Source organism: Bison bison, unplaced genomic scaffold (assembly GCF_000754665.1).
Source record: "Bison bison bison isolate TAMUID 2011002044 unplaced genomic scaffold, Bison_UMD1.0 scf7180017864145, whole genome shotgun sequence".
Taxonomy (NCBI): Eukaryota; Metazoa; Chordata; class Mammalia; order Artiodactyla; family Bovidae; genus Bison; species Bison bison.
In genome coordinates this window covers 6,591,122-6,616,303 of record NW_011494717.1, presented here as the reverse complement: position 1 = coordinate 6,616,303, position 25,182 = coordinate 6,591,122, and the positions used below count along the sequence as shown (strand labels likewise).

The 25,182-nt window shown below is 37.4% G+C and overlaps 1 protein-coding gene across 5 annotated transcripts in view; it reads left to right on the top strand.

The window, feature by feature from the left end:
- Positions 1-25,182, top strand: part of ITSN2 (intersectin 2) — a 126,374-nt gene that overhangs the window by 62,179 nt on the left and 39,013 nt on the right. For 4 of the 5 annotated variants that reach the window (XM_010840557.1, XM_010840559.1, XM_010840558.1 and 1 more), the window contains 7 exons: positions 8,893-9,029; positions 11,862-11,998; positions 12,999-13,096; positions 16,790-16,956; positions 17,251-17,395; positions 20,552-20,757; positions 22,674-22,738. In XM_010840557.1, coding sequence (XP_010838859.1) covers positions 8,893-9,029; positions 11,862-11,998; positions 12,999-13,096; positions 16,790-16,956; positions 17,251-17,395; positions 20,552-20,757; positions 22,674-22,738 — 955 coding nt within the window. Of the gene's footprint in view, positions 1-165; positions 247-8,892; positions 9,030-11,861; positions 11,999-12,998; positions 13,097-16,789; positions 16,957-17,250; positions 17,396-20,551; positions 20,758-22,673; positions 22,739-25,182 lie in introns of all 5 variants that reach the window. The other variant, XM_010840561.1, reaches the window with a different exon arrangement.

The window sequence follows — 25,182 nt, the reverse complement described above, 5'->3', positions numbered from 1 at the left end:
TAATGACATATTCTACACCAGCATATATTCTGTAGAAAAAAAATTTAAAGAAAACCAAATAATTTGTCATTGATGGACAGACAAACCAACCAAGTTATCTTCCCTACATTATTTTTTTTAATCTGTACATAGTTTAATTGGCTTTTTATCTGCCTTATCTTACAGTGTGGGAATATGGATGACTCTGTTCTTCAGTGCCTTTTGTCTCTGCTAAGCTGTCTCAACAACCTCTTCCTCTTACTTAAGGTTATTTTCTAATATCTAGCTCTTTTTCTTTGAGTTACTTTACTGTTTCTTTTTTTAAACACTAGACTATTCTTTGCATTTATCTAAGTGTCTTTGTTTGAAATAACCTATACAATATAAACATTTTTCTTTCTGCTTGCTTAAATATCCTTCTGCTGTTTCACTGCCTGTTTGAGTCTAATGCCAGGAATCAGTAAGGTTGCCCAGAGTTCTCATGAGGAGCCCACGACACTTAGAAATATTACCTGATTCCCTGTGAGTGAGGCTAAATGATGGGATGATTATTGATTCAATTAAAAAGGAAACTAAGGGAATGTGAGACTAAATTATTTACCCATATCACTGAAAATTACTGTTTAAAGTAAAACTTAAATACTTTCTGACATCTAGTGCAAGGTTACATCATGTATATATCAGGCTGCTTCCCAAAACTATGATAAGAACCAATAATGTAGGTGCAGCTTTGGTTTTGTCTAGTTATCAGGTCTCATATTTAGATACACTTGCACCACAGAGAAAAATGTTTAAATCATAAATAAGCAGTTCACTTTTTCATGTGTAAATAGCACAAAGAATATTTAAAATACTCAATGAATTCCTATTTAAATTTAATTTAAAGAGACTTGCTTTATATTTACCACTAGCTGAGCCTAGTAGATTTTTAAATACATTCTACTCAGTACTAAAGTGGATGACAACAGGGTACTTAAATGTACATACACAGTGAAGGCAGGAAGTAGAACTCAATTGCTACCTAAAGAAAAGTAGATGGAAAGATGATATCAACCTTTCCTTTATGGTTATAGCATGAATGGCCAGATTATCTGACCTTAGAATCTGTGCTTCAGGTCACACAGACGTTTAAACCTGTTTCTTCATGTACGCAGTGAAGTTTGACGATGGTTTGTGGACTATGCTCACACACACAGGTCTGATTCTTTGAGTTAGCATTTGATTCTCCACAGGCCAGCAGATTATTCTTGTTTCTTGTTTTACTTTCTTCCTTCCGCTTCCTGCCTTCCAACCTTTCACTGCTTGTTGATGCTTTCATCAGAGGCAATTTAGGAATCTAAAAGGGGATGAAACCTATGCTGTCAGAGTGGTCAGGAGAATGACTGTACAGAAAGCAAGAAAAGAGGCTTTCTGCAGCCATTAGAAATGATACAGAGCAGTCAGTTAACTTAGTACTGGAAAGTTGCCATTGAATTGCCAACAAGAAGACCTTTGAAGACCCTTTGAGAGTGTCATCTCAGTTGAATGACCACCAGAAGGTGGATTGCTGCAGATCAGAAATGAATGGGAGCCGAGGAGGGGTGGAGTGAGTGGGAAAAGCTTTAGAAGAGTGAAAAGAGAGCATGGAGAAAAAGAAAGCATTGGTTAAAAAGAGAGTATTGGGGTTTTTTGGTTTAAGAAAGACAACAAAGGATACAAAGTTTTAGTTATGCAAGATGGAAAAATTGTGAAATCCAGTGCACAGCATAGTGACTATAGTTAGCGAATTTGAACTGTACAATACAGTATTGTTAGGAGGATAGATCTTAAACATTCTCAGGAAAGAAAGAAAGAGGGGGAGAAGACAGGGAGGGAGGGAATGAGAGAGGGAGTGGTAACTATATGAAGAAATGAATATGTTAATTAGCTTGATTAGGGTGATCATTTCACAGTGTATATGTATATTAAAACAAGTTGTATACCTTAAATATATAGTTTTTATTTATCAATTATACTTTATAATAAAGTTGAAAAGTAAAAGAATAATTGGAGCCATGCTTGAAAGTGGTATCACCTTCTTGTGCAGCATAAGGATACATGAGGAATGGATAGTTTTTGTTAGGACAGAAGCATGAAATGGAGAAAATAGAGCTTTTTGGGTAACTAACCATATCCATCAGAGGGTCTTAATTGCCTGCTACTGCTGCTGCTGTGTCACTTCAGTCGTGTCCGACTCTGTGCGACCCCAGAGACGGCAGCCCACCAGGCTCCCCCGTCCCTGGGATTCTCCAGGCAAGAACACTGGAGTGGGTTGCCATTTCCTTCTCCAATGCATGAAAGTGAAAAGTGAAAGTGAAGTCTCTCAGTTGTGTCTGACTCTAGCGACCCCATGGACTACAGCCTATCAGGCTCCTCCGTCCATGGGATTTTCCTGGCAAAAGTACTGGAGTGGGGTGCCATTGGCTTCTCTGCTTAATTGCCTACTCAAGCCAAATATTTTATTGCTGAATTCCCAGCACCTAGAACAGTGCATGGAACATCATGGGTGGCAGTACATACTTGCTGAATGGATGAATGGTTTTGAATGTTCTCAGTCAGAAGATAGGCAGCATTTGGAGTTATTATTGGTATAGAGTTTAGAAGAAAAAAGTAGAAATTAGTCAAAACCAGTAGGAAACCATATATCCCAGATTTTAAGAACACTTCTCATTTCATATAATTTATTCTTTTAAGTAAAAGCTACTTTTTTAATTCAAAAAAGGAAAGAAAAGACTTGAAGGAGATAGTAAAGAGAGAGAGAGGGAGGGAGGGAGGAGAAAAGTGAGAGATTGAGACTTTTAAAGTGGTGATAATTGATGGAATAAATTTCCAGGGAAGCAGATTAAGATATTCTTGTTCTTCAAGATAAAAAGAATACTTCCAGTATAGCATATGGGGATAAGATAGGCATGAAGTCAGTTAAATTTGTTGGTGGAGAGTAGGAAGTTGACAGCTTCAAAACTTAAAATCAGAAGCAAGTTGGATTGTTGCAAGAAATCATGAATAGTTGAGGACATGGAATAACTCAGACTAGAAGGAAATGGATTAGATGCAGGAAGGTTTAATGCTTTTGAGATGGAAAGATGAGGGAGATCCAGTCTGGCTTAATGTAGCAAGATTATTGGCTGGTAGTGAGGAAAATGAATGGAAGATTGGGAGATTTCAGGAGAGAAAAGTAGCCGTGAAATAATACATCTCAGTGTGGCTAGAGAGTGCAAGTTTAGTAGAGGAAAGCAGTCCACATCCTGAGCAGCGTTGAATGCTTATTCACAGTTGGAGTTCATGAATTTAAAAAAGAAACAGCATGACTAATTGTCTTTTTTCTTTCCACCAAAGTTCAGCTGCTTGTATGTAAGCACAGAAAAGGGTAATGACATAGATTCATAGATTTAAACAGGTTTGAGGTTTTAATAGACATGGGCAGAGAGGGACGAACAAGAAAGCTACAGATCTTAACACAGTAATTATGATAAAATGAACTCTGACATATGTTCTGAACATGAAGGGATATGAAAAGAGGAACGGCTGTTGATGGAAAAAGAGAGGATGATGGGGTCAGCAGAGCAGAGGTCCCAGAGAGGTTGAAAAACTGTTGAAATGGATGCGTCAGATATAAGAAAAGCTTGAAGGATAAGTAAGAACTTATGTTTGGTAAATGGGATACTGATCAATGGTAGTTTTCTTTCAGATGATGACAAGATATAATAATGCAAGTGATAGATCAAATGGACCCCTCCCCCCAAAAAAAAGAGGTCATCATTGAGGAGATCAGCCTGAATTTAGGTTTTGATGGGGTTATCTATGTGGATGTTAAAGATTGGGAGAATAATGAAAATGAATGAGTGAGGAGCAGTGACCAGGTGATTGATAGATGACAGTAAAGAGGAAGGGGAGGGTGGAACTACTGGATGGTATTCTGAGCCTCAGAAGCACAGAATTTGTACGAGTGAGGAGAAATAGTCATCTGGAAAAGGCAATGAAGAGCAACGAGAATACTCAGGCCAGAAACCCAGTCAGTCATACTTACTATTACCTCAGGCCAGAAACCAGGTAAACCGTCCTCAGCCAGGCAGTCATATTTACTATTACCAGAATGGCCCAACTGACATTACGTGTCTCCTGATAGGATGCTCTGAGAAAGACACATCACTTCTATGCTGTTTTTGCCAAAAATACTTCATCTGTGTAAATGTAAGGAAATAATTAGGCAAACCCAAACTGTGGTTTGGTCTATAAAATACTAACCCACACACTAGAAATGTGAATCTCATAAAAAAATGGAAGAGACCTCACAACAATGAAACAAAGTGTATGGTCCTTGATTGGATAGTGGATCTAAAAAAAAAAAAGCTTATTAAGGACAGTGTTTACCCGATTGGGAACATTTTTGGAATAAGAATTCTGTATTAAATAATATTACTATGTCACTATTAACATTCTTTAGTTTGGTGCTGACGTTAACACTAGTTATGTGGAATAATGATGACGTTCTAGGGGGTGAAAGCATCAGTGTATGAAACTTAAGTCAAATTTTTTGTAAATCTGAAAATTTTCAAAAAGAAAAATTTAGAGTTGCAAAATGTTGTCAAATGTTTATGAAAATGAAATAGTAGTTGAAGTCTATTTTTAAGTTACAGCCAAACATTGAGAAATGAAGAGGAGTTGTGGGGTAGTGTAAATGAGCAGATTCCTCATATTTCATATCAGGAGTCAATAATTATTTTCTAATTCATAAATCAAGCTGTACTAATAATAGATAAGATTATTACAGGCTTTCTCTGTGACTGGCACTGTCCTAAATGTTTTACTTATATTAATTTATTTAATCCTTAACATTACCCCTGTGATATACCTTCTATTATTGGTTCACATTTCACATAGAAGTAAATTAAGCTGCCTAGAGTCACACAGATAGCAAAAAGAAATTCAACCCAGAGAGTCAGGATTTGACCTTAAATGGTTATATTAGGGAAAAAATGAAAATTTATTAGCTAAGTGTTCAATTTAAGAAGCTAAAAAAAGACTAGCATAATAAAGGAGGAAGAAAGTAGAAGGAAATAGTGAAATAGAACACAGATATTTAATAGAAAGAGTTAAGAAAACCAAATTTTTACTTTTATAGATTAAAAAATTAACAAACCTTTGGCAAGACATTTTTAAAAGGAAGTAAAAGTAAAGTTAGGGGTAAAAAGGAAAAATAACTGAATACATTGCAAACAATAAGAGGGAATATTATGACAAATTTTGCATATAAATATAAAAACATAGGTGAAATGAACAAATAATTTGTTAACACTGATTCAAGAAAAAAATAGGTAGCTCTATTGTCATGAAATATTTTAATTCTGTAGTGTAAAATCTCCTCTAAAACAGAGTCCAGACCTGGAATTTTACTGACAGAATAAATAACTCCAATTTTATACATCTGTTTCAAAATATAAAAGAGGGAGTATTCCCAACTTATCACATGAAACTATCATAAACCTCTTAATTTGATAAGAATAGTGTGAGAAAGGATCATTATAGATCAATTTAGCATAGAGGCAAAAATTCTAAATAATATTGAAAAGTTGAATATGAAAATTTATAAGATACTCAGCTATGACCAAGTAGGATTTATCTTATCCAGGCAAAGATGACTTGATATGTAAAAATGTTTTACTGTAATTTGCCATATAAACAGGTTAAAGGAGAAAAACAATATGCTCATCTCTCTAAATGCAGAAAAGGTATTTGATAAAATTTAGCACCTATTTATGATTAAAAAGTGAAAAAGTTATTAGCATACTAGGAACAGAAGAAAACTTCCTTAACTTGAAAAGAATGATCTGTTGTTCTGTTAAGATGGAGAACAACTCTGTTCGTAAGTGCAGATTGTTTACTTGTTTTCAGTTCATTGATTATTTTTAAAATCAAAGTATAGTTAATTTACAGTGTTGTGTTAATTTCTGCTGTCCTGCAAAGTGATAGTTAACTATTAGATTTAACCAGGACCTCCTAGAAGCATGACTTAACTCAGAGGAGTGAGTCTAATGATACTTTCTAGGATCATTGTAACTCAGGTAGAGGAAATGTTTTTGGCAAGCCCCATGGTACTCTTCACATCTTACTAATATGCATAGACTATGGTTTATGTACGATTAAGAGTGCCTGCAATGCAGGAGACCCGGTTTCTATCCCTGGATCTGGAAGATCCCCTGGAGGAGGACCTGGCAACCCACTCCAGTATTCTTGCCTGGAGGATTCCATGGACAGAGGAGCCTGCAGGCCACAGTCCCTGGGATCACAAAGAGTCATGCACAGCTGAGTGACTTACCTTACCTTACCTATGGTTTATATATTTTCATTCACCCAGTAAATACTAACTAAATAACTAGTCTACCAGGCTCTGTCTTGGCTGGGATTATCTTGATGAAAGACAGTCCTGTTGTCAAGAAACTCACTCCAGTGGAGAGACGGTCATACAGTTGGAAGATGCTGCCTATGACAGGAGAATGTGCATAATGCCTTGCAGAGCGCAAAGAAGCTCGTTAATTCAGACACAGGAGGAATGGCTAATGAAGGAAGACTTGGAACAGTATTTTTCTTTTAACCTTTATGTATTTATTTGGCTGGTCTTAGTTTTGGCATGCAGGATCTAGTTCCCTGATCAGGGATTGAACCCAAGCCCCCTGCATTGGGAGCATGGAGTCACTGGACCACCAGAGTAGTCCCTGGAACAATATTTTAAAGGACAAGTTAGAGGGCTAACCTTGCAACCATATTAAGATCAGACATTAATTTGGCTCCTCTCCACTTTGCTTTTAAACTTACAATTCTCCCTTTTTATGACTTCAGCCAGTAATATAGCTAATATTTATTAAGGACACACTTAGTGCCCTACACTATTGTAAGCATTTTATGTGTGTTAACCCATTCAGTTCTCATAGCAATGCTGTGGGGCATGTACTGTAATTAACCTCTTTTTACAGATGAGGAGACTATGAGGTTTCCTAAGGTTACTCAGCTAGTCACTGACAGAGCCTGATTCAGATCTTGGGGGGTATTATTCCAGACCCATGCTCCTGAAGTCCTTTCACTAAACCAGGCTACTTCTCCATAGAATGTAACCATGGTAGTCTTCTGCTTTTCAATAGAGTCTAGAGAAAAGTGCAACAGAGAGAACTGAGATCTGTAAGAGAACTGAGAGCTGAGATCTGTGAAAACTTTGCTATGAATGGTGCTATTTGTAGTATTATTGTCTTAAGTCTTGATCTTAGACATTTTGGACATAGTCTCTGGATACCACATTTATTCAGTTAAAAGGGTTCACCTATAAAATATTTTTATTTCTGAAAAGAAATAAAGCTTAGGCTACTTTCCTTTGTTTGCTTGTGACTTGGAGTTTTTATTTTCGTGTGTAGATAGATGCCCCAAGACATCTTTTACCAAAAAATTCTATCCAAATGTGGTCTAAGCTCCCACCTTTGCTGTGAAGCTTCCTTTGTTTACTTTAGGTTTTTGTGGTAGTTTCTTTGTTTTTGGAGTTTTTTCCTCTTCTTTATCCCAGCCTTTTTCTACTGTCTTGTTCAGGATTCTATAGATTCCAAGTAAAAGAAATTCAGTTCAAAATAGTTAAGCTAAAAAGAGTGGTAACTGGAAGAATACTAGGACCACTAACTGAATCAGTAGAAGGGGCAGTTCCTAGACATGGGAGTGAAGTCAGAGATTTGGTTCCCCAGCACTCCTCCTTGCTCCACCTCTCTCTCTCTAACCTTTGCTTCTCTCTTTGCTGTGTTGACTTCATTTCTACCCCTGATGGCCTCACTAGAAAATGGGGCAGCCCCAGGTTTACCTTACCCTCACTTCAATGAGTTTAGTGAGGGAAAGGCTTCTTTCTCCCCTCCTCAGTATATCTGAATCCTGGGAAGGGATTGTGGCCCAGCTTGGATCATGTGCATGTCCTTTGCACCAGTCATTCTTGCCAGGGGAATGAGGTGCTATGATTGTTCCGATCACGTGACCACACTTGGGTGGAAGTGGGAGGAGCACTGAGTGTGACAGACTCTTCAAAACCACATCGAAGGGTGGTTTTCAGGGGATAAAGCAACTTCCCCAAAGGAGGAAGAGGATGTTAGTAGAGAAGGGGAAGGAGTACTGAGTGGATAATCACAGGTTTCTACTAAGACACTCAACTATGTACCAGATTTCGGCACTTTTCTCTACCTTGAGGCTGAATTCTTTGAAGACAAGGACTATAGACTCAGGAGTCAGATGGTCTTGATTGGATCCCCTGTGAATCTTTATAGCATTTTGCACAGAACTAGATGCTCAATAAACATTTAATTCCTGTTTAATACTTTTCATTATTTTGACCCACTCTAGTCGTGGTTTTAGGTAGACGTTATCTTTTCCATTTTAGTTATTAAATTATTTAAATTAAATAAATATTGCATAATTTATTAAATAATTATTTCTGTGTTTAGTTCAATATCTGACTGGATAAAAGTTATGGATAACTTGCTTCAACTACACATGTCAAAACTATGACTCAACAAAATTCCTCTTCAAATGTTGTAACAAGCAAACTGTTTTCCCTGAATTTTTAATGGATTGCTTTTCTATTGAAAACAAAGTACCAAATCAAATACTTGGCTTGTAAAAGATTTTTGTTCCTTAGGAATGAATTAGTATAAAAGTAGTTGATTTTAACATAAATTTGTCCTCAGTGGCTATATACCTTCAGTACTTAATGTATTCAAGATTTTTTTTAATCATCTTTTTTAAGACTTTTAATCTTTTTTACTTTAGTTTAACTTGCTTTATGATTTTTATATTTAAATACAGTTGCCACATTTTTATGTAAGGCAAAAGTATTTAAATCCATGCCATATTAACTTTTTATTTTCTCCTTAGGAACTGAGAGAAAGTTACAATACACAGCAGTTAGCCATTGAACAGCTTTATAAGATCAAACGTGACAAACTGAGGGAAATTGAAAGAAAAAGATCAGAGTTAATACAGAAAAAGAAACTAGAAGATGAGGCTACAAGGTAATGTAGTTGATAAATTTATTATACTATATTGCTACTAAAATTCTAATTTTTGTTGCCCATATCTTTAGTTTGACTATGAAAAATATAAGGGGAATAAAATTATTATCCTAAGATGCTAATTAGATTCTAAAGTTTAGAAGTTTAGTCCTCCTTTTGCAGACTGAGTTTACAGTAACCAATTGTAAATGTTCCCTTAGTGAAAACTACAGGCTTTGGAGTTCAACCTGGGTTATCTTGATCTACCATGAACTTGGTTAAGTCACTTTACCTTTTGGAACCTCAGTTTTTACCATCTGAAAAATAGAAACAGTAATGCATATCACATAGCTAATTCAGAATTAAATAAGATTAAAGAACCAACTATAGTGTTTAGTAGGTAATAAGCACCATTATTTTTGTCTCTCCATAGTAAATCTATTACTGTTTCCTGAGAAATCATAAAAACCAAGTACTTAATTTTATAGAGGGTAATATTGAGTGCAGAAATGCCATGTTGATACAGTTTTCTTTATATATATCTGGGCTACATCAACTGCCTACATTTGTAGCAAAGAAAAGTGAGACAGTTGTGTGTCTGAAGCATAGAGCCATTCATTTAGAGACTGCACATGACTTTTTTTTCTTTCCGTAAGATTCTACTTCTGATACGTTCCTATGTTTCTCCCAAGTTCTGTAGTATCAGAAATTGTTATAATTAACAAATGTCAACACACCAGCATTTCTTCACCCTGGAGAAGAGTAGAAGAGTAATGTCCATGAAATAGCTACTGGGAAGACAAGAAAGACACATTACCATATAGCAGGCTTCTTTTCTTACTAACTTCAGAATAACCACCTCAGCACATTTTTATTTAATGGTCACTGTGGACTGTGATGCAGGTAAACTCTGGGTTACTCCTTGTCTCTAGATTCCTTATAGTTCTAGTAGGGGATTCAGACAGCTAAGCAAATAGCTGTAACATTTTTTACTCCAAGACTCATCCTTTTGTGACTCCCTAGCAAGAGATACTGGAATAATATAGATGTAGAGGCAGTAAAGTTTAAATTAAGGAGATTTTTATCCGCCACCTAACTTGTGCAGCATTGTGTGCCACAAGGGAACTGTACAACGGCTGCACCACTAGTCACTGTGCTCAGGTTTTCTGTTGGCACATGCGAGTATCTTGATATCTCTCCATCATTGCTCATGGTTCCTTTCAGCCCAGTAGACCATATTAGTAATACACATTTTCATTTTATTCACCATCTTCACACATTATCCTACTTTAGTAGAGGGAAGCAATCAGAACATGTAGGATTGGTTCAGAGCTGGGTCTTAGTACTATATCTTGATTTCTTGGCCACTTGCCCAGCTATGTTGCCTTCTTACTCAAAGCTATTGGTAATAGTCAGGTTTTCCCATTGTTGGTCTGGTCTCTTTGCCTTGTGTCCAACTTTTGAAGCATCTTCTGGCCCTGGACCAGTTTCTCATCCACAAACTTAGAAACTTTACCAAAATTTAATTTTATATTCTCTTAACTCTCTCGTCTTTTGTTTATCCCAATAAATATGTGGCAAGTACCCTGATAGTGGTGTTCATAATGCTATGACAATTTAAATAAAGGTAGGTTGGGTCATCCTAGACATGAGAGACTGTCAGGGAATGTTACCAAGGAACTAGGAAAGGGAATATTGGTTGGAATTAAGTCAAGACTGCTAGAGAAGCATACTTCTGAAAGGAGAGGTGGATGTTGGTTATAGAAAATAGTAGAGAGAGCACTCTGCAAAGTGATAGAAGGTGTAGGAGGGTTTGCAGAGGGTTGAGTGGAAGCTAGTTGTGTGATAATGAACCAGGAGTATGAAGTATAAGACATTGGGGGATGAGGAGAAAGGGTTCATGACTAAGTGGGTCTACAGTTTTTAAAATTATCTAGGATTTCCAAATTCTTCCAGGAATTATAGGAATAGAGATAACAGAATTAAGCAAGACTTTCACCTTCGTGGGGCATAAGTGCCCCCCAAAACCCAGGATGCATCAGTCACAGCCCGTGATAGTGTTTGCTGAGGCTTGAAGAAGATGTTAAATTTGGTGGTGACTGCTCTGCCTTCAGTAAGATCATCAAAAGTATGTGCAGGAAGAGCTGTGGTGAGCATTAATTCTGTATGATCACAGGTCATCTTGACTAGCTAGAAACGAAGCTGCAGCTGTATCAAATGTCATAGAAACTTGTACAGAGGCATAGACCTCTCCAGGAAAAATGATCTGTTAACCAAAATCTAACAAATGAAAAAGACTTTTAAATGATAATATAAGAAGTAATCTGTCTGTCTAGAAGCATTTCCTATTTTCACAGCAATGACTAAATCCCGAAAACAGGGATTAGCTAGGATAGTGAGAGTAAGAGTTTGATAGCAGTCTTGGTGAAGAATCTAGAGAGAAGGAAAGGAAATTTAAATACAATTTTTATATTTGTTTTCTGATTAGTTGCATTTTAGTTTTTTACCACTTTTTTTCCCTTGGGTTTAGGAGGTTGGCTGGCAGGAAGAAATCTGGGAGTGTGAGAAATTGTTAGTCATACACTTCAGCTCATCTGTTTATCCATAGTTTCTCTCTTGATTAGTTGATTGACTAATTGGTTTTCTCCTTCAGCCCTGATTCCCCATGGTTTCTCCACTCCCCCTCACATATCTTTGCTGTATGTAGTAAATACATAATTATGTTTAAGATTATATTTAAATATATAAGAAATATTAATTTTTCTTCAGTTTGTCAGGAAGAAGATCTATTATATTTTTATTTTGCATGAAAGAAATTTAGGACATTATGCAAACTTTTTCTTTTTTATAAAGGAAAGCAAAACAAGGAAAAGAAAACTTATGGAAAGAAAATCTTAGAAAGGAGGAAGAAGAAAAACAAAAACGACTCCAAGAAGAAAAAGCACAGGAAAAAGTTCAAGAAGTGGAGCGGAAAGCTGAGGAGAAACAAAGTAAGGATAAGGATAAAAATAATTGGTTTGATTTTTCTGAAACAGAGCAACAAAAGCAACAAGAAAAAAAGGTTCTAATGAGGCAAGAAGAAAATTTAAGTGGATGCTAATTCTTTTTCTAATTTAAACTTGGATGAGAAATATGTAGTCTTACTAAAACAGATTGAGGGTAGAAATCTTAAAATGACGAAAAGAAAGTAGTCATCATTACCGATGCATAAACCTGGACACAGTGTTCATAACTGAAGTAATTTAAAATACTTTATTTCACTAGTGTAACTAAACTGTTTATTTTAATGGAGTAACAGTAAACTGTTAAGTCTTTGCACAGTGAAATTTTCTCAGATGATATACGTTGTTTTTAGTACCCCTTCCCAGTGTATTTCTAAAATATTAACAACTTAAGTATTATTGTATCTTTTCTGGATACGCATATTTTTGAATCATTATTAATGATACAGTGTATTAAAATTTTTTAAAGTTAAAGCATTTATTCTACAAATGAACAAAGTAAAATATCTTTAGTAAGTCTAGTATACTTGTGAGCCCTTCTGCTGTGTTTGGTTTTAGAACCATACTGATGAATCTGTAATTAACCCTGTTTATACTGACTCACTTCCTCACCTGTGACCTCCCTTTTGTATTCATCTTCCCTGTGATAGTCTGACCTCCACAGATTAAATTAAGCCCCTTGCAGCTTAGTCTCCCTCCGCCTGGCACAGCTTGGTCACCATCCTCGCCTTCCCTTATCCATGCGTGTGACACATCCTGCCAGTCCTCTCTTGTTTTGCTGCATCCTGCTTAAGACAAATATCCTTGTTTGTTTTTATATTGCTTCTGTGACTGTTAAAAATACTTAAAGCCTATATCAAATGGATTCTCATTATACTGTTTGGTGCTCAGTTTGTTTGTTTTTTTTTCTTTTTGAGCTCTTCATTGAGTCATAGCAAAGATGTGTATCTATGAAAGAAGCAAATAATGATAATAATCTTCTCTTTAGGTGAGCCAGCTGGTACTTTGGTGAATTACAGAGCGTTATATCGCTTTGAAGCAAGGAACCATGATGAAATGAGTTTTAATTCTGGGGATATAATACAGGTTGGAAACAAAGTCTTTTCTTTTCTCATGAATAAGCTGAGTGCACTGTACTATATTACTTTCAATAATAATATTGAGTATACTATTATGGGGCTTCCCTGGTGGCTCAGACGGTAAAGAATTATACAGTAATTTACCATTTTAAAAATACATCTTCAGCATCACCTCATTTGGTTCTTAAGACATACTGCAGATCTGCAGAGGACATTACAGGTAAGGAAGACTTACATAAGCTGTCATCCTCAGTGGCACGCTGCCAGCATGGAGTGCGAGTACATGTCTTTTCATTTCTAAACCCAGTGTTCTTTTCACTAGGCCATGCTGCTTTATGCCATAAAAAGTGACACTGATTTTATTTTAATAAATTACAGTGGCATTTGGGAGAGCTAGTTATTTTCTGACAACCATTAAAAGAGTTGAAAGAGTTAGGTTCTGTAGTTCTAACTAGATGCAGAACAAAAAGGATTTTATTGTATAATCACATGCCATGTAAAATGGATGAATAAGAGAAGATGCAGGGAATAGCATCGATTGAGCTATTGTGATACATTAGGAAGAATACAGGCTGTAAAAGCATAGCGACTTGGATTTTAGTCCCGTCTTCAGTTTTCTTCTTAGAAAACAAAGGTTATATTACCTAGATTACCTAGCCAGTGTCTGTTTCCTTTTTTTAACCTGCGTTGTCACCAGTTTGGTGTATTTTATCAGTTGAGTAGCAAAAGCTGAATGGTACTTGGACTAGGGTTTACAAGAACCAACTATTCAGATGCTCAGTATCCTCCCCAGCTACACACTGCTTCTGTTGCCATTGCCACAGTGGCCATCCGTAGCTGCTCCTCAGCTGAGGGAGGTCCATTACGTAGGCAGCTTGAGTCCCCAGTCCCCTGACCCTGCCATTCCTCCTTGTCTAGTTGGCGGTGATGAGGTGGTGTCCAAGAATGAAGAAATACAGCCTGTCTGGGCATGTCTGGCCAAGAGCCTACTTATATTTTTGATTATATCTTTTGTTTCAGCAAATTCTTGTTGGAGGCTATACTAGGCTAGGGATATAGTAAACAATTCAGTCTCGGCTCTGAATAAGTTTATAGTTCATTGAGAAAGATAGATATCCCAAAGAAGTAGAAGAAGGGTGTGGACAGCTGCCCACTTTAGAACAGATCTCTCCCACAGTCAGAGGGCCAATCTGGTGGTGGTGACAGCAGGAACATAAGGTTGGCTGCGAGTTTCTTGAGTGTTTATGTTCTTTGCCGAATCATTGATGTAAAGAATGTCATGAGTTACTGTCAGATATCTGATTTGGAGGCTTCCCAGGTAGCACTAGCGGTAAAGAACCCGCCTGCCAATGCAAGAGATGCAAGAGACGCAGGTTCAAGCCCTGGGACAGGAAGATCCCCTGGAGGAGGGCATGGCAACCCACTCCAGTATTCTCACTGGAGAATCTCCATGGACAGAGGAGCCAGGTGGGCTACAGTCCATAGGGTTGCAAAGAGTTGGACATGACTGAAGCAGCCTAGCATGCATGCACACACCTGATTTGGACAGCTTAGTTAATAATTGTTTTCATTCACTAAGAGAGGAAGATTAAAAGGAGGAAATTTAAGTGGGAATTATAATGAGTTCAGTTTGGGATGAGTTTCAGATTTCTAGGCAGCAGTTACATATCCAGAGGTATCTAGAGAGATCTCTGGAAAAGGTCAGAGGGGGCCAGTTTGGATGTCATTAGTGTGTTGTGATGGTCATTGAAGACGTGACTGTGGCAGAGCTCCCCTAAGGGGGAATAAAGAAGGGGGAATGTGGCTGAGGGAGCACTCTCTGGGAAGCATGGACACTGAGGGATTGTCAGAGGAAGGGGAGCCAGAAAAGAACGACTAGAGAAAGAAACAAAACAGAGTGTGGTGTCAGGGGATTTTGAGAAAAGAGTGGTCCACATGTAAAACAAGACAGTGCTTTAGAAAAAATAACCACTGTATTAGCAACAGCACAGTTACTATTAACCTTGAGAAGAAGAGTATTAGTTGAGTGGAATAGTGGAGGAAGAGGCCAAATTTCTGTGAGTTGAGGAACAGTTGGAGGGAAGGAAAGAGGAGACAGTGAGTATATAAAACTCTTGAAGGAGCTTGGCTTCTGAAGGGGAGAAGGAAGTGAAGGTGGAAAATAATGACAAATGTGGATTGAGGGAAGTTGTTCTGTTTTCTTGTTTTTTTAACTTGGCAGAAGCTTGACCAAGTTTAATGATAGAAAGGGTCTGCAGAGAAAAAGGGTTAATGATACCAGAAAGAGTAAATTACTAATAGAGAGAGACTTTTTTTCCCAGTTAAGCTATAATTTACATTTAGTAAAGTGCACAGCCATCAGTGAGTAGCTCCAATAATTTATACACATATGTAAATCTTTGAAAGGGCTTCCCAGGTGGCTCGTGGTGAAAGAATCCACCTGCCAGTGCAGGAGATATGAGTTCATTCCCTGGGTCAGGAAGATCCCCTGGAGGAGGAAATGGCCACCCACTCCAGTATTCTTGCCTAGGAAATCCCATGGACAGAGGAGTCTGGCGGGCTGCAGTCCATGGGGTTGCAAAAGAGACACGACCTCGCAAGTAAAACAATGACAACATAAATCATTGAAGCCACCATTCATATCAACACATAGAACACAGAACGCTCAGGAAGGCACCTCAGGCCTCCCTGTCAGACCTCTCTGTTCTGACCAACGGATGGAGACGCGAAAGATTCTTGACAACGTGGAGGGCTTGGGGTCTAGAGCCCGGGAAGAGGGAGAGGTGGAAGGACTGGGTCATTTTCCTTTGTGGTTGGAGGGCTGGATGAAAGAGTGTATGGGATCATAAATTTTGCTGAAGTAGAGGTGATGTCAAATCTGAGGGCTTCTGTATTGTTGTTAAGATAGGAGGCAAGATCTAATCAATTTAATGTGAGAAAATGGCAGAGGAGGTTTGAGAAAAGTGAAATAAATTAGAAATTCCTCTGAACCCTGGCAACATTTTTCATCACAACCTGTTTCTAGTCTTATCTGTTAATGCTGTTTTCGAAGTAATAGTTTCTCTAGGCCTGTGAGAATTTATGTAAAATTTCCTAGCTTAGGTCTCTATGTTAATTGCCAACTAGAAATTAATTATAATCATAAATGACAAGTATAAAATTGATTAAAATTGACTGCTTACAAAGCAAATCTGGCCTAACTCTGAAGAATAAATGAATGGGCAGTTTCTTTTTCATAAGGTTGAAAATATTAGGAAACAATATTAAAGAAATTATGCTTTTAAAAGTTGGTAAGAAAAAGAGGAAGTTAGTGTTTGAACACCAGTACTCATACATTTCAGTAATTCCTCACCTTGAGACCAAATATTTAAATCAGGTTTAGGTTGTATAATTCCTGGGGTTTGTTATTCTTGCCTTCATGGAGATTCTACTGGTCTTTGTGAACTATTTTTGTGTATTAACTTGGATAAAATTAAAAATTTAAGTTTAAAAGGGCACCTCGTCAATTGTTAGAGGTAGTAACCTATTGTAGAAAATGCTTTAACCATGTAGTTCAGTTCAGTTCAGTCGCTCAGTCATGTCCGACTCTTTAGATGGACTTGATTCTGAAAACTAGGCTGCTGGACAGTGTTCTGCATCTCTTCTCTTTGCAAATATGTGGCTTTTCAACCACTGCTAATTCTTCTTTTTGTTTCCATAGGTTGATGAAAAAACTGTAGGAGAACCTGGTTGGCTTTATGGTAGTTTTCAAGGAAATTTTGGCTGGTTTCCAGGCAATTACGTAGAAAAAGTGACATCAAGTGAAAAATCTGTGTCTCCTAAGAAGGCCTTACTTCCTCCTACAGTATCTGCTACCTCAACTTCTGAGTAAGTTTTTAGCTAATAATGGAATTTATATGTCACTGCACATGTTTGAATCCCTAATATGTATTTGTGTCAACCTGATATTTAATCATGTTGTAATCTGCACTGGACTCTGTCAGAGTACCTTTTGTTCCAAATTTAATACTGAAGTTTAGTAAATAAAAACATAGGTCATGATTTTTTTTTAATAATTTGTGTTTAAGCACAATGTATATTATATATGAGTAGATAAATTGGTAGTACTTCATTAGATTCTAAACAATTAAGTATACTTACATCATATTGTTATATTTATAGATCACTTTCTTCAAACCAACCAGCATCTGTGATCGATTATCGAAATGTATCTTTTTCAAACCTAAGTGTTAACACATCATGGCAGAAAAAATCAGCTTTTACTCGCACTGTGTCCCCTGTGTCTGTATCACCGATTCATGGACAGGTTTGTATGTTTCATTTTTGTGTGTTTTATTCTTTGACATTGCTCATGCTTCATGTAAAATAGAATGAAGATTTTTGCACAAAGGCTTCATTGATTCATTTACCAGTTTGTAGCATTTTGTTTTGGTTCTTAACCATTCATATGTGATACAAAGTTGAAATTATTAGGGATTTCTCAACAGTTTATTCTCTTAGTAACAAGTTGGTACCAGCTAAGGTTTCTAAACTCAAAATATCATCTTTACAAATTTGATTATATTCTTAATTTGTAGTTATTGTAAGAAGAGCTGTGGGCTTGGGTTTTTTTTTGTTTGTTTGTGTTTTCCTTAAATAAGTCATTGTGTAAGAACTGTATTACATGTGTATTTAGCCTCTGGTTTAGATGTAAACAAGATGCAAGCATTTACATTGCTGGTAGTTTAGTCTCTAAGTCATGTCAGACTCTTGCAACCTCATGGACAGGCGCCTCTGTCCATGGGATTCTCCAGGCAAGAATACTGGAGTGGATTGCCATTTCCTTCTCCAGGGAGTCTTCCCGACCCAGGAATCGAACCCCGGTCTCCTGCATTGCAGGCAGATTCTTTACAGACTGAGCTATGAGGGAAGCCCATTGTTACATTAACATTATTAAAAAGAAATTGCAGACTTTATCAGAATAGAGTCCTGCAGATTTCACCTTACTCAAAAAATGTTTATTGTGTGACCATAGGTCCTAGGCATTTATTCTGTGCTAGAAATTTAATGGAAGAAAATTCTGTCGTTAGTCATCAGCTAATGAAGACACAAATAAAAAACTGTATGAGAAGTGTTGTAATGAAGATATTTTATGAAATCCTAAGGGGTATACAGAAGAGAGAGTATTTCAGTTCAACCAGTGGGAATCAGAGCAGGCTTCACAATAGGCTTCACAATTTCAGTAGAACCCTCAAAAATGAGCAAGCTTTTAACAAACAGAGAAGGAAAGTTATTCCTGTGAAAGAACAATTTGGGGAAAGTCACTGAGGCATGTTAACACAGGAGTTTATAGGAAACAAGTATTGTTTATAGTGTGGCTAGATTACCAGATTCATAAAGAAAGTGTTAAAATGTAGTTGGAGAGAGAGGTTGAGATTTATTTGTGAAGCATTTAATGTCATACTAAGCAGCTGGCAGTGGAAAGTCCATGTGAATGTCGCTCAGTCGTGTCTGACTGTTTGCGACCCCGTGGTCTATAGCTTGCCAGGCTCCTCTGTCCATGGAATTCTCCAGGCCAGAATACTGGAGTGGGTAGCCGTTCCCTTCTCCAGGAGATCTTCCCAACCCAGTGATCGAACCCAGGTCTCTCCCTCATTGCAGGTGGATTCTTTACCAGCTGAGCTACCAGTGGAAAGCCCATGAAGGTTTTCAAAAGGAGAGTTGAGTTGTGTATTTTAGAGAGAGAACTCTGGCAGTCATGTAGAGGCCAGATTGGTAGAAGGAAGCAAAGGGAGGAGACCACCAAAGGGAGGATATTACAGTAGTAACAGGTGATTCTGTGAATCAGTGTCACAGTAGTGAAAATATACAGAAGAGGAGAGGGACTTAAAAAAGTATTAGTCAACCAAAATTTGGCAATCCATCGAACATGAGGAATGAGGAAGAAGTTGAAGTTAAAGATACCTCTTCAAGGTCTTTAGCTCAAGTGACTGAGAGGATGGTGGTATCATTGTACAATGTAGGAGGAATGGGTTTGGTGAGTTCTAAAAGTGATTACATTTCAGGTGTATAACTTAGGTATTTGTATACCTAAGCATGAGGGCCAGGCCCAGCAGGCAGCTTGATTTACAAGTCTAGAGGTCAAAAGATAAAGTTACAGTTAAAATATAGATTTGAGGGCTTCTCTGGTAGCTCAGTGGTAAAAAAGACACCTGCTAATGCAGGAGACATGAGTTTGATCCCTGATCCAGGAAGATCCCACATGCCACAGAGCAACTAAGCCTGTGTACCACAACTACTGAGCCTGTGCACTCGAGCCCACGAGCTTCACCTACTGAACCCATGCACCCTAGAACCTGTGCTCTGCAACAGGAGAAGCCACTGCAACAAGAAGCCTGAGCACCACAGCTAGAGAGTAGCCCCCACTCCCTGCAACTAGAGAAAAGCCTGAGCAGCAACGAAGACTCTGCCCAGCCAGAAATAAATAAATAAAAGTATATAAATTTTAAAAGATACAGATTTGAGAGATCCTAGGCATAAATAAGATTTTAAGAGAAATCATGTGAAACAGGAAGAGAAAGAGGCTGGACCAAAGAGGAGCCATCAGTCACCAGACTGTGAGCTTCAGAAAAGTGGAGGGGTTTCAGTGATGTCACCACCAATCAGAGATCAGGGAAAGAAAGGGTTTGAAGAAACTTTTGGCTCTGACGTTATCAGTGACCTTGTCAAGAAGTTCAGTAGTAAAACGATTGCAGAACCTAAATTAGAATGGACTGAGAGGTGAAATTGGAAAGCAAGTGCAAGATTTCTGTTTCTTTAAGAAAGTTAGAAGTAGAATTAAGTAGAGAAGTAAAGAAATTAAAGATTCAAAAGAGAGAATTCACGAAGTTACAAAATATTTTTAGAAAATGGGAGGACCTGGTAGAAAGTTTAGAGCCCAGGTAGAGGGGTTAGCCTTATCAACAAAACAGAAACACTCCTTCCTCTGAGAGAAGACAAGAAAGGAAGAAGAAGAATATGAAGAAGTTAGGAGACAGAAAACAAAAGTGGAAGAAGGTCGAGCACAGCTGCATCTCCATTCCTTGTGGAATAAACTGGATCCACTGCAGTGCGGAGACTTGGAAGTGAGGAAAGAAAGGTTTCCCTTTTCATTTGTTACCTGATACATACTTAGTGGGTCTATGAGTACGCTTCTTCAGTACAGGGTTTGCCTTCCATACCCATGGTGCTTAATGCCAAGGTGTCTCCTTGAATGGTAAGTGTTGGGTCTTTAAATTCATAGAAGGCTATTCAGATGGTTGTCTGTCATATATAATTTTAAATCAGTAAATTAAGATTATCTTAAGTCATCATTGATAATAACTCACCGCCATACCAAACCAGTCTGTTGTTTGAGCAGTAAGTATGTTATATCCTGGGAAACAGAAATGACAGTTGTCATTGTTTTCTGTTTGTTTCTGATTTTGTGGTTTTGTATTCACAGGGACAGGTTGTAGAAAACCTGAAAGCACAGGCCCTTTGTTCTTGGACTGCAAAGAAAGAAAACCACTTGAACTTCTCAAAACATGATATTATTACTGTCTTAGAGCAGCAAGAAAATTGGTGGTTTGGGGAGGTTCATGGAGGAAGAGGATGGTTTCCGAAATCTTACGTCAAAATCATCCCTGGGAGTGAAGTTAAGCGGGAAGAGTAAGCACTTAGTTTTGTGTGTTTACATGAGATGTGGATGTTGCCAGTTTCACTGATGAGTCAGCCAAAGTACAACTGGCTGTGCAGGAAAATTAGAAGTTTAAACTTAAGTCTGAATATCAGAATGGTGATTCCTAGAGTGAAATACCTAAGGTATTTGTACCAGTTTTAGAATATCTTTTATTCTAGTTATTTCAGATTCCTAAAGTTTTCAAAGTGCTTAAAATTTTAGATCGTTTGCTTTCTTTGCACCAGCAGGTTAGAGAAGTTATTGTTCATTTCCTTTGGAGCTTTCTCCCTTGTTTACTGTGAACTGTCAATATTTAGATAAACCTTTACTGAGGGCCTTGCCTCTGCCTCTCCCATCTCTGGATCTCCAGAGTTCCTTGCAGGTCACCTTTCTTGGTGCTCATGACACACTGTGTTGTAGCTATTTCCCTTCTTACCTATATTCCTTATTAGATCATAAGCTCTAGGAGGTGGGATTCACGTCTTTTTTGTTCGCATTTTAGATTTTCGATACCTAGTGTGACCTTAATGCCTAGTAGCTGCTCAATCATACTTGCTTAGTGAAGAGAGGAGCTAACGAAAGAACACATGAATGAAACTTTTGCATGAACAAAAAACAAAACCGGATGGGGTCTCTGGTCTTTATTTCCCAGTCTGTAGGGGAGTCAGGTCATCAAACATCTTTACTACCAAGAACTAAGTACTCTAATGTAGCTGTGGATAATTATCACTTGTGTTTTATGTGGAAGTTGGTCTAAATAGAAAAGCAAAATGATTTATTGAAAAGGAATGGGGTCATTGGAAATTAAGATCCTTGAGTTCTGATTCTATTTTTGCCAGACTGTATGGGGTAAGCCTTCTTGGTCTCGAGTTTTTTCATTGATTTAATGAAAATAACTAAAAAATCTTTAAAAATTCTTTCAGTGCTAAGGTTCCGTACATTAATTTTTAGTTCAAATGTCAGAAGACATTTACTTTTCAAACTGACGTGGAATTCTAGAGCGTGTGATAACAGTAGCAACAGTAATAGCTGATGTGTGTGCTGGCACTGTGCTAGACCCTTTATGGTAATTATCTTATTTAAACTCCATAACATTTTACAGAGAAGGAACACATAGACACAAATAGGTTAAGTTTAAATGCTTAAAAAGACATTTCTTCTAACTTTTCATTCGATTACTGATCCTTTCTAACAGATAGGGCACGCAACTTGAAAACCTATAGTAATGGAGAATTCAGCCAGGCAGTCCATTTGGTGTGCCCATGAGTTGTAGTAAGAGTCCACTTTTAACCCGAAAACTGCTTCACTATACAATTTGGTCACATAATTGGGGACCCCTGATATATATACAGATGTCTGGTTCTTACTGCCACAGTTTTCTAGATTTTTTAGAACAGTTTCCTAGGTTAAATTGAAAAATAAAAGCTATATATGTTTCCAGATGTAAAAATAAAGTGCTGTTATTTTTATATATTTTAAATGTACTGTGCTGTAAACAAGTAGTAAAATTTATAATTGTCCTTATTTTTTTCTAACCAAATCCAGCCCCATATGTGCTTCACCAAATGACTGCCCATTTACCAGTGTGTAGTGTCTTTTAGATTTAGAAAAGCCAAATAACTCACATTTGAAGAACTATTTATAAATCATATTGAAATTAAATAGATTTTAAAAATTTAGTAGTTTGTAAGTAGGCAGTTTATAATCCACTAAGATTTTGAAGTGTATGAGCGTATTTCTAGCTTGTGTACTGAGACAATATTTCAGTTAATTTTAGCCCTTAAAAGAGCACACTGCTAAAAACGTGCTGTCTTCATCAAACCGTCTTTCTTTTTTATTTATGTGATGATACCCTTTTTATTGTATTATTATTGTTTTTTATCTGTTTTGTGTGTTTATTTGGCAGACCAGAAGCTTTGTATGCATCTGTAAACAAGAAACCTGCCTCTGCAGCCTGTACAGTGGGAGAAGGTGAGCTTTGGTTAATTTGTAAATTGGATGGAGGTCAGATTAGCTACTGACTAGTTATATAACTGACTTCCCACAGTTGTTACTCTTATTGCTTTTGTGTCTTCAGTGTTAAAGTGAAATTAGAAGAAACCTGCTGCCACTCTATTTCACATGAATATTTAGGAGATAGAAAATAAGTGACTGAAAATACTTGACACTTTAAAAAAATCAGTACTATAAAAGTTCATATCAGTTCAGTTCAGTCACTCAGTTGTGTCCAACCGTTTGCGACCCCATGAACCGCAGCATGCCAGGCCTCCCTGTCCATCACCAACTCCGAGTCTACCCAGACTCATATCCATTGAGTCGGTGACGCCATCCAACCATCTCATCTCTGTTGTCCCCTTCTCCTGCTCTGTCTTTCCTAACATCAGGGTCTTTTCAAACGAGTCAGCTCCCAGTAGCATATTGGGTATCTACTGACCTGGGGAGTTCATCTTTCAGTGTCCTATCTTTTTGCCTTTTCATATTGTTCATGGGGTTCTCAAGGCAAGAATACTGAAGTGGTTTGCCATTCCCTTCTCCAGTGGGCCACATTCTGTCAGACCTCTCCACCATGACCTCAATAAATAAATAGATAAGTATTGAAATGAAATAGCATAAAATTTTTTGTTTTCCTTTTATTATATATTATAGATGTTTAAAATATAAGGAAATTTTAGTACATTTAGTTGTTTATGAATTGCCTTTTTTTTTAGCCACACTGTGCAGCTTGTAGAATTTTTAGTTCCCTGACCAAGGATTGAACCCAGGCCCTTGGCAGTGAGAGCATGGAGTCCTAACAACTGGCCCACCAGGGAATTTGCTGAATTGCATTTTAATTACAGTATGGCACATAAATCATTAAGTAGGATTTGAAATCAAGATATACTTTAATCATAAATATTACAAAGAAATTTTTGTTGCCCCTTGGGTGGTTTGACTATCTTAATTTTGAAAATGTGTTGAAAAATGTCTATCCTTACTTCAGACAGTGTTTTTATGTAATAGTTTTATAGGTTTATAAATGAATTGTATATATCCATTGTAAAACTAGTTGAATAGTTTACATTTTGTTTATATTGCTCAAGAAAATCAGTTTAATAGTAATTTAAACAGTTTATTCATTATCTACTACATTAGAGATTCTATTCTAAAGCCTAGAATTATGTTTTATTCATCATATACAAGGATGAATAAAACACAGTTTCCCAGGTGCTAATAGTAGAATGGGAAGGATAGGCATATAATTGTAATAAATTCTAAATGAAAACACAATTTTGAGTAGGACCTATGAATCCACAGAGGTGGCCACATTGAATCATCTTAAACAATGAGTAGGGTCTTGCTTAGTGATGAAGGAAGAGAAGGCTTGGTGGACAGAGGGAAAGGCGTGAGTCAAGGCTCAGCTGTGAAAGGTTAGGAAAGGAAAGGAAAGGAAATTGAAGTCGCTCAGTCGTGTCCAACTCTTTGCAACCCCATGGACTGTAGCCTACCAGGCTCCTCTGTCCATGGGATTTTCCAGGCGATAGTACTGGAATGGATAGCCATTTCCTTTTCCAGGGGAATCTTCCCAACCCAGGGATCGAACCCAGGTCTCCCTCATTGTAGACAGATGCTTTACCGCCTGAGCCACCAGGGAAGTCCTAGGGAACTTGAGTTACCAGCAAGCCTAGAGCCGGAGGTGTACTGTGGAATAAAGGCAGTGGAATGATGCTGGGAAAGTGGTGAGGAGCATTTTGAAAAGAACCTCGCTTATTACAACATACCTTAAGCTTGCAGTCCATTTTTTGTTTTATTGAGTCAGCTAAATTGAATAGTATGGGAATGTGGATAGTAAATAGTTTTTGTTTGATGGTTCTGGTCATCTTCAGTTTATGATCTGCAGATCAAATTTCATGTCAACAAATACATATAAAAACTTAAATAGTTCCCTTAAGGTTATTCATTAACAAATATTTATGGAGCATCTATTCCATGCCAAGCACCGTGCTAGGAGCTGGACCATTGTGATGGAAACTGGCCTCTCATATTGATGTCAGCTGAAGAGTGGGCATTTGCATAACTGTATATAAAAGAATTAAAGAGAAAAGAATTTAAGAGATTAAACTATATGTAAGAAGGTTAAAAAAACTTTTCCATGTCTTGACCCTGTAGAGATACTGATATATATTTGTAGCTTTGGGGTTATTCTCTGTGACATGATGATGATGATGATGATGATGATACAGTGGGAAAAAAGAAACCTTTGATAAAGCTTTCCATCCATCCTAAGTTGCTTCAGTTGTATCTGACTGTGTGGTCCCATGGACTGCAGCCCACCAGCCTCCTCTGTCCATGTCATTCTCCAGGCAAGAATACTGGAGTAGGATGCAATTTCCTTCTCCAGGGATCTTCCTGATTAAAGGGATCGAACCTGTGTCTCT